Below are 19540 nucleotides of genomic sequence, written 5' to 3'. Positions count from 1 at the left end.
CTGATCAAATATTAGAACATATAAAAAATTATTCAGCGAGAAGTCTACCTCCCTTCCATGATGCGGATCTGTCCAGTTCCCACTATCACCTATTTCTGGCAACCACTACTGCGAGTGTCTGTGTATCCTTTGGGGGTTTCTTCATGCATCTATGATTTTAGATTTTGATCCCCGCTTTCTTTTGATTTTGATTTGCCTGGTATACTTTTCCCATCCTTTTATTTCAAATTTTTGGAATCATTTTATTTTAGACGTGAATTGGGTTTTTGCCTTTGATCCAACTAAAAAATCCATTTTTTAAAATCATGAAATTGAGCACATTTAAATTTGTTGTTTATTAGACAGTTTGGTTTTGTATTTCTCATATTCTTTTCTGCTATTTACTGTTTATATATTTTTTGAAGTTTTCACTGGACCTGTAATCTTTTTCTTTGTTTTATTTGAGGGGGGTGGGTGGGTGGGTGTTATATGTTTGTTCTGGTAGTACCTTTATACTTATAGATTCATATAATTATAATTGTTGTCACCCTTTATTTTTCTAGGGCAGTAACAATTAAATCCATGCTGACTGATGATAAATGAACATGTTTCTTCATTCCCCTCCCCCTCTTCCACCACACAATTTTGTTCAATAATATGATTTTTCTTTCTGCTTCTGTTTTGTTAAATTTGCTTATACAGCTATTACTTGACTTGTTGGTTTAAGTCCTTTGTCTCTCAGCTGTTACTGATCTATCATGAATGAAACTTCTTTCTTATTTTCCCAATTTTTGTTAATTGTATCATTTCTACGTTGTCAGGCATGTGGCATTTGCCTTCTAATTTGTCATCCTAAACTTTGTTGTTTTAATCTCACTTCTACGTTAAAATATATTTGGTGCTCACCACCAAATCTTTTCCTCAGTCATTTCTCAGTTTATGTTGTAGTAATTTCCTCAAAAAGGACTCTTGGAAACAATAGTCCATGAACTCCCTGCACGTTGAAACCATTGGAAGTTTTCAGATTTGATGGGCAGTTTGGATGTTTATAGTATTCGTACCTCACATGTTCTTTCCTTACTTATCTTGTGGGAGTTGCTCTCTTTACTGTCTACTGGTATTGATCATTGCTATGAAGATATCAAATGCAATATATATATTTCTCTTCTTTTTTACTTTTTTTTTTTTTTTTTTTTTTTGCGGTACATGGGCCTCTCACTGCTGTGGCCTCTTCCGTTGCGGAGCACAGGCTCCGGACGCGCAGGCTCAGCAGCCATGGCTCACGGGCCCAGCCACTCCACGGCATGTGGGATCTTCCCGGACCAGGGCACGAACCCGTGTCCCTTGCATCGGCAGGCGGACTCTCAACCACTGCGCCACCAGGGAAGCCCTATTTCTCTTCTTTTGAGTGGCTTGATCATTTTGCTTGGCTGCCAAATGATTCTGCCTTTATCTTTAAAGTCTAGTAACTTTAGTGGGATATGCCTTGTTTTTGACTCTTCTGTTATTCCTGGCACAAGTTATGTCCTTTTTTTTTCCCCAGAGCAAGAAAAGTTAGGTCTTTTATTTATATCCTTTTTGCCTCCAACTCCTTCTTTCCACTAGAGATATTGCCAAACTCCATCTTTGCCACAATTTTTAATAATTGTCTCAGGCCATTAACAAAGATCGGCTATCTCTAAGCTATACAAGACATAAATTATACCAAGAAATACCAAATTTACCAAGAAATAAAAGGATCAGGATTTTGGAAAAGTGAAGACACATTAATAAAACTGTGATTGTGTTTGGAACTGAGTTACCAAAAATGCAGAAGCACGGCTGAAGCTCCTGCAGCTTCACTGGTCATTTAAAAGTTCCAAAATATATGCTATGGGCTGAACTGTGTTTCCCCAAATTCCTAACCCCACAGCATCGTATAATGTGACTCCATTAAAGATAGGTCCATTAAAGAGGTAATTAACAGTATGTCCTTTTTATATATGTCAGGTTGTCTCTTATTTGAAGAAAGTTTTATTACATGACACTTTACAATTTTTCTGCTTAATTTTTCTTTCTTAAGGACTCAGCCCATTTCTGTATTTGTTGGGTCTTTTTTTCCCCAATATCTATCATTTCCTTCTAATTTGTTCTGTTTTTAATTTTCATCTTATTTGTTTTTCTTACTCATACACTCTACACTTCCCATTGTGTTACCATGCAGTCTGTTCTCACTTGTGATATTTTTTTTCCTGAGTTCTGCCAGCTGACATTTCATCACTTCCCGTTGTGTCTTCATCTCATCCCTGAGATGAAGGGACTTTTGCTCTGTGATCTTCTTTCATAGAGATAGGAGCGTTTTCAAATTTTCAAATTTAATTTGTGGCAAAATGCTTAGTAACAGTATTTGTCCAATGGCAACATGTTCCTGGTGGCGATCTATGTATTGATTCGTTTTGCTGCTCTTTTTAAAATTCATTTTGTTTAGTTTTTAATTTTGCTTGTAACACATTTATGTCTATGCTATGCCAGTTTTTAAAATTTACCCTTTTAATCCATTATCTTTAATGAGTTTAGTTTTCTTAGACTTGAAATTTGTAGCAGGTCCCTGGGTGAGAGCCTGGGACATGGGATCAGTGTGGCCTTCAAGTTTTACAACCTACAGAGGCGGACTGCTTTTAGCAGAAGATGGCTCGTGGGTGTGATTCTTTATATAGTCCTGCCTCATATGTTTCGCTGAACCAAATGAGGTTGGGGAGAGCTTTTGCTCCCAGCCTTCTTCACCCCGTGTAGCATCCATAGATATAAATGAAAGTTACAGCATTTGGACCGCAGGGTGAGCCCCTCATCTTTAGTGAGCATCTCTTTGCCAGCACTTTCTGAAATGCTGCAGCTGCTGCTGGCCTTTTTATACTCTCCGTGCGGATTGACTTATCTTGTGTAACTTCTGCCCAATCTCAGCTGTTTGGCTACCCTTCTTCATGTTATGTAGGCTGCAGGTGACATCTACCTTTGGGTTTTGCTGAACGTGGAATTTATTCGCAGAGTTACTTCCCCTCATTTTCTTGGTTTTTCTTGTATAATATCCAAGAGCAAAGGGGGCAAGATATTGACTTTTATAGTTATGTTTGTATGAGAAGTGGAGAGTTTTGTTGTTGTTGTGTTTTTTTTTAATCCAAATATATAAAGATGCCTCTATACTGTGAGGTTATTCAATGTTCATGTAGTTTCTTTGTTTCATAATTCTTGGCTTGGTATTTAAAGTGCCCCTCAGTCCAGCTCCAATCTCATTCTACTTTCCTCTCCTTTATGTTAAATTGTACTGAATTACTCAGAGTTACCTGAAGAGTAGCTCTGTTTCTCCATACTTGTATTTACTTTGTTCCTTCTAGTTGACATTTCTTTTCCCCCTTGCAAACCCTTCCTCATCTCCATAGTCCTCATTATCAGTGAAAATCCTCTCTGGGCTTCAAGATCTATCTCAAATAGCATCTGATTCTTCAAGCTCTTTCTCTGATCTCTGCGTATTGTTATAAGCGCTTTATATGTTTAACCACATAATTTACATTGCTCATATCCTCTTAGAATGGTATCGTATTATAGATGACATTTTGGTTATTAGGCTACTGCTCCCACTTTCTACCAGTTGGAAGGAAGCCTGTGACTTAGTCATATTTGTGCCCCATTATGCCTGAGCACAGTACGTAATATATTTTCAATAAACATTTGTTGAAATGACAAAATTTAGCAAAAGGCCAAAATTATTTTTTTGAATGCATGGCACAGTTTCCTTCCACTTCTCACTGATGCACATATAACCATTCATGGGGATAATTTGTCTCTTTTTCTTCTGAAGCCACAGATCCCTGCAGGTCAAACTATCTTATAAGGATGTGATTGCAGATGTACTTGTTTAGTCATGCAGACAGTCAAACTGTGTTTTGATGCTTTTAATTGTCTTATTTCAATACAGAGTAATTTTTTCTTTGCTTATTATGGGTCCTTGATAGCTGTTAGGTAGATTAAAAAACAAAAATGGAAAACACAAGCTTCTTTAGACTTCTCCTGTGAAATGATAGATCTCTATCATGTTATAAATACATTACTAGGACAAACTCTGTTAAAATTTAACTTTTAGATTTAAATTGAACTAAAAGGAATAGCAGAAGCTTAAGAGGAAATTTTCCCAGAGCACTCTTGGTTTTAAGAACATCCATATTTTGAGAAGTGAAATTTGAACATTTCTCCCCACTATTTCATTTAATTGGATCTTTTGCCAAGTATATGTCATTTTCTTCATAATTTTGTAGCATTGAAAGCAGTATTTGATGAGAAAAGCCTATTCCCCAAAGAAATTCATTAAGTGAATCCTGAGTCAGACGTTGTGAGTTCTATGAATATCCTTCTCCTTCTCATTGAATGACAGTCACATATGGGAAAAATGTAGGAGAAAGATATTTGGAAGAATCAACCTCAACAAATGTTGGAGAATGTTGTCAGAGCAGTAATGGTCCTGGAAACCATATTCTAGGGGAACAAATAAAGAAATGGGGAGGTCTGGCTTAAGAAAGAGAATTCATGGGAGATACAAACTATCCTCAAATATTTCAAAGCTGCAGAGATACAAACTATCCTCAAATATTTCAAAGCTGCAGGGAAGAAAGAGAGTAGAACTGACAGGCACAACGCTAGGAAGGCAGATTCTAGAATTTCTTCCTAATCCCTGTTGAACTTGAAAAGGTTTCTTATTTTCCCTTTCCTTCCCATCTTCACTTCTCATCTTGGTACAGAATTGTTGGCAGCAGGCCCACTGTACAGCTAGGGAAGGAAATAGGAGGAGCTGAGAGAAGACCCAGCAGAAATAAGCTTACTGGACCCAAGAGTATGGGAGGGGTCCATGGGAGAGGGAATTAGTGGGTGGGAAGGCAGAGAGGTGAGTGGAGATGACCAGCATAGATGGGAGATTGGTTATATTGTACAAATAAATATTGAGTAAATAAATGAATAAATTAGTAAATATATAGAGGATAATGAGAGCCGAGTATCTCACTGTTATAGAAGGTATTTATAAAATTTGGAAGGAAGAACACTAGAAACAACCCTGAGATTTGGGATTGGGATTACACGTATCAGTGTGAACTCGTGATTTTAGATAGATAGATAGAATGAAATGTTTAGGAGTGATTGAAAATTGTGATTGCATCTTGCTCTCAAATGATTAAAAAAATACTAATTATAATGTTTATATATATTTATGTACACAACACATATATTTATCTACACACACACACACACACTATATATATATATATATATATATATATATATATATACGAAAGGAAAAAGAGAGAGAGGGAGGGAAAGAGAGATAGGTATATAGATAGAGCACACATATGTGGTGAAATATTAACAACTGAAGAAACAGAGAGAAGGAGAGACGGAGATGGTAGTTCTTTGTATTATATCAGCAACTCTTCTGTAACTTTAAGGTATTTTAAGTAAATTATTTTTTAAAAATGAAAAATTTTGCCTTAATCCAAAGGGCTCCTTGAGATGTCAAAGCAGAGGCTGAATAACTCTCACAGGGATATTGAAGAGAATTCTTGGATTAGTTGGCAGGTTTGGTTGGACAATACATCATTTCAAACTTAGAGCATATGATCTATGAATCATAGATTGGTGACAGTACAGTGGAGTGAAATTTGAGCCTTATTTCCAGAAATTTAAAGGAATATTAAGATGTTAAAGAGATGTAATATGGTTACCAAATACTTCATGAAGGCCCTTTTCTGCATCCATCCATCCATCTCTCCCACCAGTTATTGAAGGCATATGCAAGGGACTGTTTTAGACACCAAGCATACACATATAAATAGAATACACTTCTGCCATCAGCTTTCTGGAGTGAAGGCACATAAAGTGCAATGGTTTTAAAGTAAAGATTGAATGAGCCCTCTAGTTTTTCTGTTATAATTTGGAAATTCTTTTACTAGACCTATTTTATATTTTTTTAGCCCTGGAGACGACTCTGTTTGAAGTGATTGTTCTGAAATAGCTTGGTTCATGTAGACAGAACTTCTCTCTGTGGCCTACTACATGTGCATGGCACTATGCTGTGTGTGACCCTAATTCATCCTTAGTTAACTTCAGGGCCTGCTTTGTAGAAGGAATTAAGAGGAGCTGTGTCAGACAGCTCATTAATAGAGCTGTCTATTCTCTATATTTAATGAGAATAGAACTTTTAAGGGTATGAAAGTCTCTTTTAATGTCACTGTTTCTAATAATGTGGAACAAAAACACTCACAAAAGGAAAAAATAAAAAGACATTTAGTTATTATGTCTTAACTCTTTTATATCTTACAGCATCTAATTGTGCCAGGCAGGTAGCAGGGTCTCACCTATCAAATGTTAATAGAACAGAAGACTTTATAAGCTGTTTCTGAAATTAACATTTAGGTTCAATTATTTAAGAGCCATTTTTCTGCAGTGGAAAAATGGCAAAATAGGATGTGCCATAATTTTCAATAGGCTACTTTGTTTGTATTGTGTAGACTTACACTAAATATAATTTAGCCTGTTCTCTTTACAGAACATTTTCCTCTTATCACTCAAAATATATAGAGCAAACTGACAAAGGAAAGAATGCCTGAAATTAATCCATACTCAGATGGAAGAATTAACTTTTATGTCCTTTACAAATGAGAGCGCTTGCTTATAAGTTTTTAGTTTGGAATTAAATTTTTTTTAATTTAATATGCATTCTTACTTTAAAAAAATATGCATTTTTACTTAAAAAACATATGCATTTTTACTTAAAAAAATTATAAAACACTAAAAAAGATAATGAGATTGAAGCTGCAACCCCTTGCTATTATTTTTATACACATTCAAGTGTATTTTTTACAGTGGCGGTAGTGATGGTGCTCAAATTTATAGCAGGATGCTTTGGCTCTCACTAATGAATGTTTTTTTCTTGATGATCTAGGAGTAAATAGAGTTATAGAGAAAACAGATTTGTGAAAATATTTAAAAGGTTTGCAGCAATATTTTATGGACAATCATGGTATCTCTACTGTCAGTTTAAAGAGCTTAAACCAGGGAGGAGAAATTCATGGCCATTGCTTTTTACTACCCAAGAGACAGGAAAGTATACATTCTGCTGGAACTGCTGTAACGTGAGGTTCTTACCGAACAACTTCATTAAGTGATCTTACTAAGACAGAGTGTCTGTCTCTGTCATTGGAAGGAAAAGTAATGGCCTTTCCCTGGGTAAGTCACATTATGATCTGAGTAATGTACAGACATAATAATTTGGAAGCCAAGGGTACTTGTGATGGATATTTGCTGGTGTCACTGCATGGGTAGAAGAGCGTTGATTGAATGATAGTCTTAGACATTCAGACTTATTTATGAATTGCCGAGTAGAACAAGAGGAATGATAATGTTCTCGTGTTGTATAATTCTGTGTTTGGAAAGTTATCTCCAACAGCGTTAAGTTGAAGCTGGAATAGAGTTTGCTTATGTTAGAGTAAGTAATACTAGAATATAACCCAAGATTTAGAAAACATTTAGAGATACCTAGATGGGAAATTAAGAATTTTAGTAAATTAAGAAATTATGGCCTATGACTATCATCAGCCTTCTGTGGCCTGAGCTATAGCCCTGTTAGGACACTGAAAGAGGTTAACAGGGTCCTTGCAAAAGTTTTTTTTTTTAATGAATATTTTTAAACGCATCTACATTAATTTTATTTCTTTCTCATAAATTTATTAGAAATAATATTACATTCAGTGATCAGTAGTGAATATTTGGGGCTTCCCTGGTAGTGCAATGGTTGAGAGTCCACCTGCCGATGCAGGGGACACAGGTTCATGCCCCGGTCCGGGAAGAACCCACATGCCGCGGAGCGGCTGGGCCTGTGAGCCATGGCCACTGAGCCTGCGCGTCCGGAGCCGGTGCTCCGCAACGCAAGAGGCCACAGCAGTGAGAGGTCCGCGTACCACAAAAAAAAAAAAAAAAAAAAAATAGTGAATATTTGTTTAATTGAAACTGGACCAAAATTTCCCCTTCTTTTCTCAGAGGCCTCTGATGAATAACACAATGTGTTTAATATCTGATTGTCATTGAGGTGATTTTTTTAATAGTATTTTTAAAAAAATTTATTTATTTTTGGCTGTGTTGGGCTTCTTATTGCAGTGGCTTCTCTTGTTGTGGAGCACGGGCTCTAGGTGCGCAGACCTCAGTAGTTGTGGCACGTGGCTCACTAGTTGTGGCTTGCAGGCTCTAGAGCGCAGGCTCAGTAGTTGTGATGCACAGGCTTAGTTGCTCCACAGCATATGGGATCTTCCTGGACCAGGGCTCGAGCCCATGTCCCCTGCATTGGCAGGCAGATTCTTAACCACTGCATCACCAGGGAAGTCCCTGAGGTGATTGATTTGAACTAGAAAAATGAGATCAAAACCCATTCAATTGTACATCCATTTTTTATTAATAACCGGTTTGTAGAGAAAATCATGTAGAATTTTAAAAGCATATACAAGTAACACCAATGTTTATTATCAAATTATTCATATTTAATAATATCTTGATATTATCCTGATAATTTAGTAAGACAATAATCTTAATCTGGTGTTTTTGCTCAACATAAAGACTATATTTCTTCAATATTCTCTGTTTCCTAAGGATTCAAATGGGCCTTGTATCCCCAGGAAACTCCTCTGACTATTGTATACTTTGATGAATTGTTGAGAACTCTATAAACGCAGCAGTAATTTGTCTCTGCAGTTTGGACTTGATTTAACTTTATTCTTTTTCTTATAGGCATCCTGAAATATTTATGATGGAATACATTGGTAATCTGATATGGGAGTTCTGTAAAAAACAAGAAGAACTAATTACTAGCAGATTTACAACCACTAGCACATTCTTCCACATTGTTTCTACTTATAAAAGAAGTGAAATAATGGATGAAATAATAATTCAAACTTAATTATTTAAAAAAATTCTATTGTTTTCTCCCTCAATTCTTGCATATTTCATAATTGATCATTAACCTGGTCATGTTAGTTCTTCTGTACAAATCTGGACACCTGCTTTGGTTTTAGAGGAATTAATCAAGCGGTGTTCAAGATAAGTGGAGTTGGCCTTGACTGATCAGGTGCTCCATGTACTAGTGTTTCCCAGCAGGCACGTTTTAGCTGTAACATTACAGTGAGTAATCAGAAGCCGATTTCAGGTAAGTACCTTGAAATTAAATAGTGTTTGAATGAAGTATGTATGCAACAACATTGACCATGAGTGTTTAATAGAGTAAGGGAATGGCATTTCAATTCACTCTGTTGCAGGTATTATTTAAATGTATCAAATTAACACATTACTTTTATTTTCCTTAAAAGATTAAAATTTCCTTAAATTTTCACTACAAATTTGAAGGTCAAATTCTTATAAGACTATTCATCAGGTCGCTTAGTTCACCAGTGCTTTGTGTTTTCTGATGAGACACAATCCCAAACCCAATGAGGTAAGTGAATTTTTAAAACAATTTTTTTGCATGAGCTTGTAGTTTATTAAGGGCCTAAAAATTTCCTGCAAGAAATGGATGCTCAAAGAATATACATTTTAATTATTAAGACTGTTAATAATGATAAGGCAACTCCCAGATTCTACTACTAGGGAAAAATTACATCCTTCATAATATTGCTTGTTATTCTAATATAAACCAAGTACTTAAAAATGGGCCAGATGAATTGCCACTTGCTGACTTAAAATTTTTGATAACGTTTTGACTACTTATGTATCCACAAACTGATATTTTGGTCAGAAATCTTCTGAGATATTGAATATATTAGAAAATGATACTCAGAAATTTATTTTGCATGTAAAACATCTTTTACACTTTTACTTTTGCTATTGTTGCACTACCACTCACAACCTTATGTACTAATTTAATCTTCAATAAGACATTTGCTTGATAACTATATTTATATTATCAGTTTATCAACACATTATTTTCTTTTTTTTTTTTTTTTTTTTTTTTTTTTTTTAACACATTATTTTCTAACAATTGCTTTGGATTGTGTTTTGAGTTGTTTTTCCTTTGTAAATTGTATATCTAAGTTTAACTACACATATTAGAAAAGAAATGGAAATATCTAGATAATGACTCTACAACTTAGTTTTGGAAAATAATTGACTATTAGTAGTCTTTATGTATAATAGTGATTCTTAGCCATTTAGGGGTCATGGAAGCCTTCCTAATAATCTGCAAAACACACTAGAACTATAGTTCTTCATTTCTTTAAGGCTAACAAAACATTATTCCGGAGGTTTTCATATTTACGTCCAATAAAGGGTTACTTCCTAGTAACCTATTAAACTAGTAGGGTTATTGAAAGTGACTAAAATGGATTATTTGTAAGGTAAAACTAGTGTTACTAAAATTTTAAATACTTTGAAATTTTATTTTAAATTTATTCATTTAAAGTACTTAAAATTTAAAATACTTCAGAGTCAGTATTCTACTAAGTCTGCAGTAATATTGTAAAACTCATTCTGCTCCAGATGTAATGAGATGGTTGAATCTCCTGGAGTTTTAGTGGAGAGCAGTTTAATACGGTGTCATTGGTGTTGTGAATTGGTTACAGTTTTCAGTTGCAGCTTTCTTATATTTGTTAATTTATTTGTCAAATTATTCTTTGATTTTAAAAAAATTGCTTTCTTCATTTCTTGTTATTGTACCATTTATATTTGATTGTAATTTTGTTTCTTTATAATTTTTTTCTCTCTTTGGAAAAGTACGAGGTGGGTTTGGAGGTTATTTCATCATTCCGTAAAGTGTGAGACTTGTTGCTGTAAGAAGTTAGCCAGATTACTCAACTGATTTAGAATACTTGAATTTCCTAATATTATAGGTTCAAAACCACACTGGAGTGTGTTAGGTTTTTATTCCATTTCTCCTTTTGTTCTTTAAACTATTTTAGAGTAGTCTGAACAGAAATTTCCCTTGATATCAGAGCTGCAAGTATCCCATTTAAAACCATGGAAAAGATGCAAAAAACTATCACATAGCTATTCAGAGATAGTATTGCTATTGATAATATTCCAGCATTATAATTTCTCCTTTAATTTAAAAAAACTGCAGTACATCTGTACTGCTTCCTGAATGCATATTAAAAATGCTATTAGCACATGGCCTATTTCTCCTAATAGAAGATGCTTAGTCTGAAAATTGACATTAGAATTTTCTTGTGGTAGTTTGTTCTAATAAGACAGAAAGTTCTAATAGATAGAAATCTTTCTATTGAGCTTACTATAGTAAACTCTGATTATTTTGAAAACTAACAAATTTTGAATTAACCAATGCAGAGGTCAAAATGGATAAGATCTTGTTGTGGAGTGTCCTGTTGACTTTTTCTGGAAATCAAGCCTCAAGCCCCTTGGCTCAAAGAAATACCGAATTTGCAGTGGATCTTTATCAAGCTGTTTGTTTATCTCATAAGAACAACATCATAATTTCCCCTTTTGGAACAACTCTGGCCCTTGGAATGGTACAACTGGGAGCAAAAGGAATAACACAACAGCAGATAAGACAAAGTTTAAAATTTCAAGAAACCTCAACTGGTGAGATTCTTACATATGATTATTTATACTGGATAAGATCTGGCCAAATTTATTTTTAAACTATCAGAGAAGCTCAGGGTCATAGAACTTTAATAAATATAAAGTTATGAAAAGTATGAAATTATAATAAAATGGAGAATTTTAAATGCAAATAATTGTCAATGTAAATAATTATAATTGTTTCTTAATGAAAATATTACCAAAATAATTTATTAAAAAATTAATTCTATACACATAAAAATTGTGACTATGTCTGTATATTTTATTCTAGCCTGTTTTAGCCAGTTTTAAGTGAGATTATGTTGTATGTGCACGTGTGTGTGTGTATGAGTAGATATACACCCATATATTTGTATACACATATTCTTCTACTAGCACTTACTGTGTCCTGATCATTTTTTCATATCATGCAACTGCTTCAGAATGTAGTTTTTAATTGCTGTGTCTTTTTGCCTCTGATGAAAACATTGTTGCGTACTCACCTAACCCTTCTTCATTAGGTAATATCCAATACTTCTCTTATAAAAATGCTTCAGTGAGTACCCTCACCCAGAAATCTTTGTGTGCATCTCTTATTATTGTGTAAGCTTTTAAAAATTAGTTTTTAATTAGAATTTAACCTTTTCACTTAAGTGAGACCAAGAAAAAGCATTCATTTATATATTTTAAAAGCTTATTGAATAGTTTTTAAAGAAAATTTTAACAAAGAAGCATTTATATAACCCATTGCATGTGAGTAGTTGTTTTCTAGTGTCCCAAAGGCCTATCTGAGATACTGTGTTGATGCTTTAGTGCTGGTATCCCATTTCAGGGGGTAGTTTTCCATTCCCTGGTTATCCTGTGCTTCCAATTTCCATTTTAGTTTAAAATGTTTATATCACTGTCAGATACTGTGTCCTAAACATCAGAGGTGACTTCCAGATTTTTGATTTGGACATTTAGTGACTGTAACTATAACCAATTGCAGTATGTTTGCCTTAGCACAGAGTAGTTATTTTTAGGAAATTGTTTTTCTGAATAAACTATTTACAAGGTTTTATTTGCTTCGTTTTAAATAAAGGCAATTTTATGTAGAAAAGAAGTTGGTGATAGTGAAATTAATTGCAAGAGTTTTCCTTTGTAGATAATGTAAAATGAAGCCACTGTGTTGCAGATCTAGTCTTCATTGTCTGTATTAATTTCAGCAAATCCCACTACAGAGTCCCGGAAACATTTATATCACATGATACTGCTTTGGAAAGTAATAGAACATTTATGAAGATATGTAAAGTTGATTCCACGATAAACTAGCAAAATTAGAGCCTCCGAAATTTAAATTACTTTAAATGAATCCATCTTATAGAGGAACATGGGAGTCTTAACAACTCTGGATTGTGAATATAATAATAATCATAGTAATAATAATGATGACATTATCAAACATATATATATATATATAGTGTACCAGTCACTGTTTTATGTGCTTATCTCATTTAATCCTCACAGTTACTCTGTGAGTCAGACATAACCCTGCTATACGGATGAGGATACCAAGTCAGAGAAAGGTTGAGTAACTTGCCCAGAACTAATTCTAAAAATGATTCCCTGAGGGTTATAGGTCACAAGAGCAATAATGAACATTTTAATATTTTCTTTGAAAGAGTATATATGGACAATTAAACATTAACCTTTTAACACACGTAACAAAATCTACCAAACTTGCTTTCTATTATACTTCGTTAAGGGAGGGAGAAAGAAGCACAGATGGAGGATAAGTACAAAAAAGAAAAGAAGACCAACCAGAAAGGGAGAAAATAGAAATATTAAACTCTGGAAAATAAGAAAAGGAAGGGAAAATTAAGAAATAAAGAAAAAGAAGACAGACTTAAGGAAGGGAACAGAGAGAAAAAGTGCAGGAAGATGAAAAGAAAGAAAAGCAAAATGGTGTTAAGGGTAGAACAAAGGGTATGACAGATTAGAAGGTAGTGCCTAGCAGAGCCATATTGGAACCCAAGACAAAAAGAAAAATCAGTAACAATGAGCCTGTCTTTATTTAAAATTTTTATATTTCATTCATCATGGATTTCTTTGTGTTAATATTGATTTAAAAATATATTGCAGTAAAATATTATTTATCTTGATTACTGAATTTGTTGGCATCTCCTTAAATTTTATGCCAAAATGAGTGTCTCATTGACCCATCTTGGTCCTGGCCCTGCCTTCAATTCCCTCTGATTGTCAAACGGTGCTATCTCTTCAGTCAGGCTATATTTTACTTTTCCAGCTACCAACCTGTTTCACATCTAAACTGCTTATTCTTCAGATGGGCATACAACTCCTAGCACCCTACCCCCACTGGAGCTCTCAGTATCCTCACTTATCCTTCTTTCCCCATTGCCAAAGCGTCGGCTCAGAATTTACCTTCTCCAGTTTACTGAGCATCCGATAATACTCCATTTTGCTTTGCCTCTAATGATGCTGCTTATTAATCGAAGACTAACTTAAAGGTGCTTCTTTATTCCAAGAGGGTTATAGAAAGAGAAGAGTATGAACTCCTGTCTCAGTTAAGCATACAAAATGACCTTGTGATTGGGCACCTTTCAAGTTATCTTATCTCTCTGGATTTTATTTATTTATTTAATTTTATTTTTTTTCTCTCTGGATTTTAGATTCCTCATTATAAAAAGAGGAGTTTGGATTAGATGATTTCTCTGGACCTTTCAGCTAAAATAATCTATAATTCTATGACTGCCTTTGTTTTCATCTTTGGATCTCTCACATTGTACACATGGTTGGTCTTTGGGCTTTTAATAGCAGGAGAAATAAACATGTACTAAATTTTAGAACATTTTTTTGGAGGTCTGGTACAACCAAACCAAAAGTCACATTCACTCCATGACTGGTACGTTTTCCATGGCTCTATTTTAGGAAATGAAATAAACTTATTCTCATTGCTTACTAGGAGCCATGGATATGTATTCTTTTTGATCTGTGCTAAAAGAAACTATTAATCTGTAAATTAAATCAAATGTATAAGGCATTTTTATATGCCTTATATTCTCCAAACTTGTGCTACTGGTGACATTTTTTCATTGACTTCTGAGTCCAGTGATTTATCAAAGGGCAGCTGACTGTTTGTCAAACAGTCTTAGACCTTAAGTACATGACATAAATTTATTTGCTCTGACAAATGAGTTGGAACTATTTTTTTCTCCCCCTCTCCTTTTTTCCCCATTCCTTTAAAGATGTTCATAAATTACAAACTTCTGAAAATTGGTTTCAAATTTTGCCACTTTATTTCTGACCTTACTTAATTCTTTTGGAGAAACTCTATGCCTTCCCTCAGAAAGTCTTCTTTGTAGGTTCTCAGCTGTTGAGATATTCTCTCAGCTTCCAATAGCAAGAAATGATTGCATCTGAAATCATTGTATAAACAAGTAAAATAGATTAACATTCTTCCTTATGTAAGGAATTCCAGGGTTGTAAAGAATTATTGATATTCTTCATATCCAATCATATGGAAGTAAGTTTTTGTAACTAAAATTGTTTATGTCTGTGTCTATATCGTCACAAATGGAGAATCATGGAGTTTGAAATATGATGCAATATACCTTCCAAGCCTGCTCTATGGTTATGTAGGTTGTATCTGCACAAGAGCACAAGGACAAAGAGGCAAGTGGGGACTGAAATGTAGTCTCCACTCAGCTGGACAAGGTATGGGCATGCAGCCTACCACCACCACTCAGTGAGGGCATGAGTTCTTATTTGCACAAAAATGCCCTGTGGACTGCTAGCTCTCTGACAAAAGGTTTACACACACACTTACACACCTTATTTCCAATAGACACCTCATAGCAAGTGCCTCTCAGTCTTTATTTTCCCTCTTTATTCAATGGACATCTCCCAATGATGAACCATTTGTGTTTTCTTCAATAGAGATTAATTGCATGCAATCAACTTTTAAGTTATGAAAGCGGTATTTTCAGTATTTAACTCAAAATAAACAAAGGCTCTGAAGGAACCTTGGATTTGAAATACAGTTCCCAGATTCAACAGCTGAGTTCCAGAATTAAGCCAGAAAGGAATGAAAAATATTGGTGCTCTCTGGTAATAAATAGGAAACCACTGAGTAACGATCAGAGCTGAATTCTCTCACAGCACATACAGCTTCCTGAAAACATGGTGGTCAGAATGACCCAGTGATAAATAAGTAATGGGCCAACAGTGATTAGTAGCTGACTCTGACAGACTCATTTGGCTAGTGGTTATATTTGGAATGGTTAAAGATTTTTATGGTTCACAAAGACAGCCAAAGTATATAGATTCATGAACCTGAAGAAATAGGTAATTTTGATTCTTATGCATCTCCAGAGATAATTATAGGGGTACCTCATAAATTTCAAAACTTGGACAGGCACAGTTGCTCATAAGAGAGCAATTCTTTCTTAAGCTGAAATAAAAGTAGTAGTGAAAATGATTGCTCATCACTGTCTTAGCCCCCATCAGCATTCATTAGTATTCCTCTTTCATAAATATTGCATGTTATGCAAAGAATGAGATTCTAAGGATACCTTTCCAACAACTAAGAATGAGCTAAATTTGATTATAAAGAGGGAGTTTCCTTCAGCCTGTTTAAATGCATATTCTTGTTTTTGACAAACTTCAAATTTACATGGACATTTTTTTTTCCTGTATGAGAGCTGATTTCTCTACAAAATGCATATTCCACAGGAGATAAATGCTTAAAATATTTATACTAACTTATAAAGGATCGTTAGTTATACCTAAGGGTGCAACAACTGGTGATATGAATCAGAGCGTTTAGAAGCAAAGCTGAGAAGCTGTTGTTCTTATGTTGTTCAATATGTCAGTATACATTATAATTATTTTTTAGGAGAAGAATTTTCTGTGCTGAAGTCATTTTTCTCTGCCATCTCAGAGAAAAAACAAGAATTTACATTTAATCTTGCCAATGCCCTCTACCTTCAAGAAGGATTCGCTGTGAAAGAACAGTATCTCCATGGCAACAAGGAATTTTTTCAGAGTGCCATAAAACTGGTGGATTTTCAGAATGCAAAAGCTTGTGCAGAGACAATAAGTACCTGGGTAGAAAGCAAAACAGATGGTAAAGTTTCCCATTTTCATAAAGTCATTATTTGCCATTGTATTCATGGTTTTTAATATCTTAAAGCAAAGAATGGTTGAATATTTTCCTATTAAATTATGGTTCAGAGGGATCAAATCTCCTATTTTGCTCTCCTGTTATTCAAATTAATACTAAATTGTAAAACAGAGAGAAATTGTAAGCTGCTTTGAAAGGTATACAGATTATTATTTTTTGTTTGAGAGAGACACCTATTTGTAGAATTCTTGATGGAAGAATTTTAATAATAATTTTTGTTTAAGTATAGGATTTTTAAGTATGGCAGCAGGAATAATATCTTTGGCCAGGTAAAACCTAGATCTGTCCATCTCAGATGCCTTCTTTCCCACATATACTGTAAATAATTAACTCATGTTAGTTGGATGTGTTAATGTTTCATAATAAATATTGATAGTTCTGTCATAAAGTTGTAATCTAAACTTTAAGTGTAAGCTGGCAAAAATTCCAAAGGTGCTACTGAGTGACATAGTAGAACACAAGATGAAACTCATACAGATCTGAGTTCAAATTCTGACAGGTTCTAAACTATGCTCCATTTAAAATGAGGATACTATTAAAACATTTCAGGATTATTGGAAGGTTAAAAAAAATGTATGTGAAGTGAACAGCATATATCAGGTCCTCAATTAATAGTAGCTTGTTTCTTTGTTCATTCGTTCTGTTACAAAAAACTGTGATGTGTAAGATGCCACTGTATTTTTCATGGGGAGCCTCCTATGAGGAAGCATAAGTTGAAAATATGAGCTGGGTGCTGCGAGCAGTGTTCACAGGAAAGTCCTATTATTGGGATACACAATGATACACATCCCTAGACAGCTCCATGGCACCTGATCATGCTGTTGACTCAACAGCTTGGAAATACTCATTGGACATAGAAATAGGAGACTGTTTTTTTATTCTTATTTATTTTTAAGTTAATTAATTAATTTATTTTTGGCTGCGTTGGGTCTTCGTTGCTATGCGCGGGCTTTCCCTAGTTGCGGCGAGCGGGGGCTACTCTTCCTTGCGGTGTGTGGGCTTCTCATTGTGGTGGCTTCTCTTGTTGTGGGGGAACTGGCTCTAGGTGCTCAGGCTTCAGTAGTCATGGCACGCGGGCTCAGTAGTTGTGGCTGGTGGGCTCTAGAGCGCAGGCTCAGTAGTTGTGGCGCACGGGCTTAGTTGCTCCGCGGCAGGTGGGATCTTCCTGGACCAGGGATCAAACCGTCATCCCCTGCGTTGGCAGGCAGATTCTTAACCACTGCACCATCAGGGAAGTCCAGGAGACTGGTTTTTTAGAAGAGGAAAATCATACTAGCAACCTTATTCTTGTCTTCTCCCAATGGTCAGTGGCTGCAGCTGCAAGAGTGGAGAATTTGAGTGAACCATTAACGTATTAATTCTGATTGACCTGCTGAAGAACCTTGAAATAAAGTTTAAAAATCACCGACAAATATGCAGGGAGACTTAGGTTTTGTTCTTTCTGTCTGAAAAACAATTTACACAAATAATCTCACTAAAGAGAGGCTGTCCAAATTTGCCTAAGACAATCATGTACCTCCTGTTTCCTAGTGAAATCCTGTTTGTACCTGTTTCTAAGTGAAATATTTAATAAAGCTCCCCTTTGTTCTCAAAATTGCCAAGTTTAAATGATAAAGCACCCTGTTTTTAGTTGATTAGCAAAATAAATTTTTGTTTTAATTCTATTTAAAGCAGTTCCTTTGAATAACTATTGCATATTTCTTCCCACCTCTTCCTCTATTCCTTTCACAGGAAAAATTAAAGACATATTTTCAGGGGAGGAATTTGGCCCTCTGACTCGGCTTGTTTTGGTGAATGCTATTTATTTCAAGGGGGATTGGAAACAGAAATTTAGAAAAGAAGACACAAGGCTGATGAATTTCACTCAGAAATATGGTGCAGCAGTCAAAATTCCGATGATGAAGACCCTTCTGAGAACAAAATATGGTAATATGAACAAAATCACACTCTAAAGCACTATTTTGGGAATTGCCAAGTATATTAATATTTTATTTTCTCTGTTCCAGGTTATTTTTCTGAGTCCTCCATGAACTACCAGGTTTTAGAATTACCTTACAAAGGTGATGAGTTTAGTTTAATTATCATACTTCCTGCAGAAGATGTGAACATAGAAGAAATGGAAAAGCTAATTACTGCTCATCAAATCCTGCAGTGGTTCTCTGAGATGCAAGAAGAGGAAGTGGAAATAAGCCTCCCTAGGTTGGTAATGTCATTTTATCATTCTTGTTCTTATGTTTTCACTTATAGAGGGACTTGAGTAGCCGGCTGAAAGGTAACCGATGCTCTAAAAGGCTATTGACAAACATAAAAAGAAAAGAACCCGTTTGGAGTTGTTACTCTACTTTATGGTTACAAAGGCAGGTCTGAACATTGCCAGCATTGCTTTGCCATGACAAGGATGGAATTTAAGTACTCAATATTCTCTGAAAGAGATGAAGAAATGTAAGTCTTCAAAACAGAATGCTGGGATTAAAGGGGATTATTATTCTTTTTATTATACAAACTTATCTTTCTCTAACTTTTTTTTCCTGATTGGAATTTAAAATATTTTGTCTTCTATTGTGTTTAAGGAAAATATAATCCCCAAGATTCTTGCGATACTCTACAATTAAAAGATATGTAAAAGTGCCTTTGACAGATAGTGCTGTAAGAGTCATTAAAATATAAAATATAAATCCTAGGGTCATTTTTTTATTATTGGGGTATATATATTTATATAAATATTTTAAAATTTTTAATTTTTACACAATTTTAAAAGTTACTTTCTGTTTATAGCTATTATGAAATATCGGGGTCATTTCA

At 34.7% G+C, this 19540-nt stretch overlaps 1 protein-coding gene across 1 annotated transcript in view; it reads left to right on the top strand.

Annotated features, from left to right (window-relative positions):
* Window positions 1-4438: 4438 nt before the first annotated feature.
* The window catches only part of SERPINI2 (serpin family I member 2), a 33476-nt gene continuing 18374 nt past the window's right edge, over window positions 4439-19540 (top strand). The window contains exons 1-5 of the mRNA XM_065876905.1: window positions 4439-4462; window positions 11325-11577; window positions 16451-16681; window positions 18470-18664; window positions 18745-18937. Coding sequence (XP_065732977.1) covers window positions 4439-4462; window positions 11325-11577; window positions 16451-16681; window positions 18470-18664; window positions 18745-18937 — 896 coding nt within the window. The remainder of the gene's footprint in view (window positions 4463-11324; window positions 11578-16450; window positions 16682-18469; window positions 18665-18744; window positions 18938-19540) is intronic.

This window comes from Phocoena phocoena, chromosome 4 (genome assembly GCF_963924675.1).
Source record: "Phocoena phocoena chromosome 4, mPhoPho1.1, whole genome shotgun sequence".
NCBI classification, from domain to species: domain Eukaryota; kingdom Metazoa; phylum Chordata; class Mammalia; order Artiodactyla; family Phocoenidae; genus Phocoena; species Phocoena phocoena.
The sequence above is the reverse complement of the archived record's forward strand: the minus strand, read 5'-3'. Positions and strand labels throughout refer to the sequence as shown.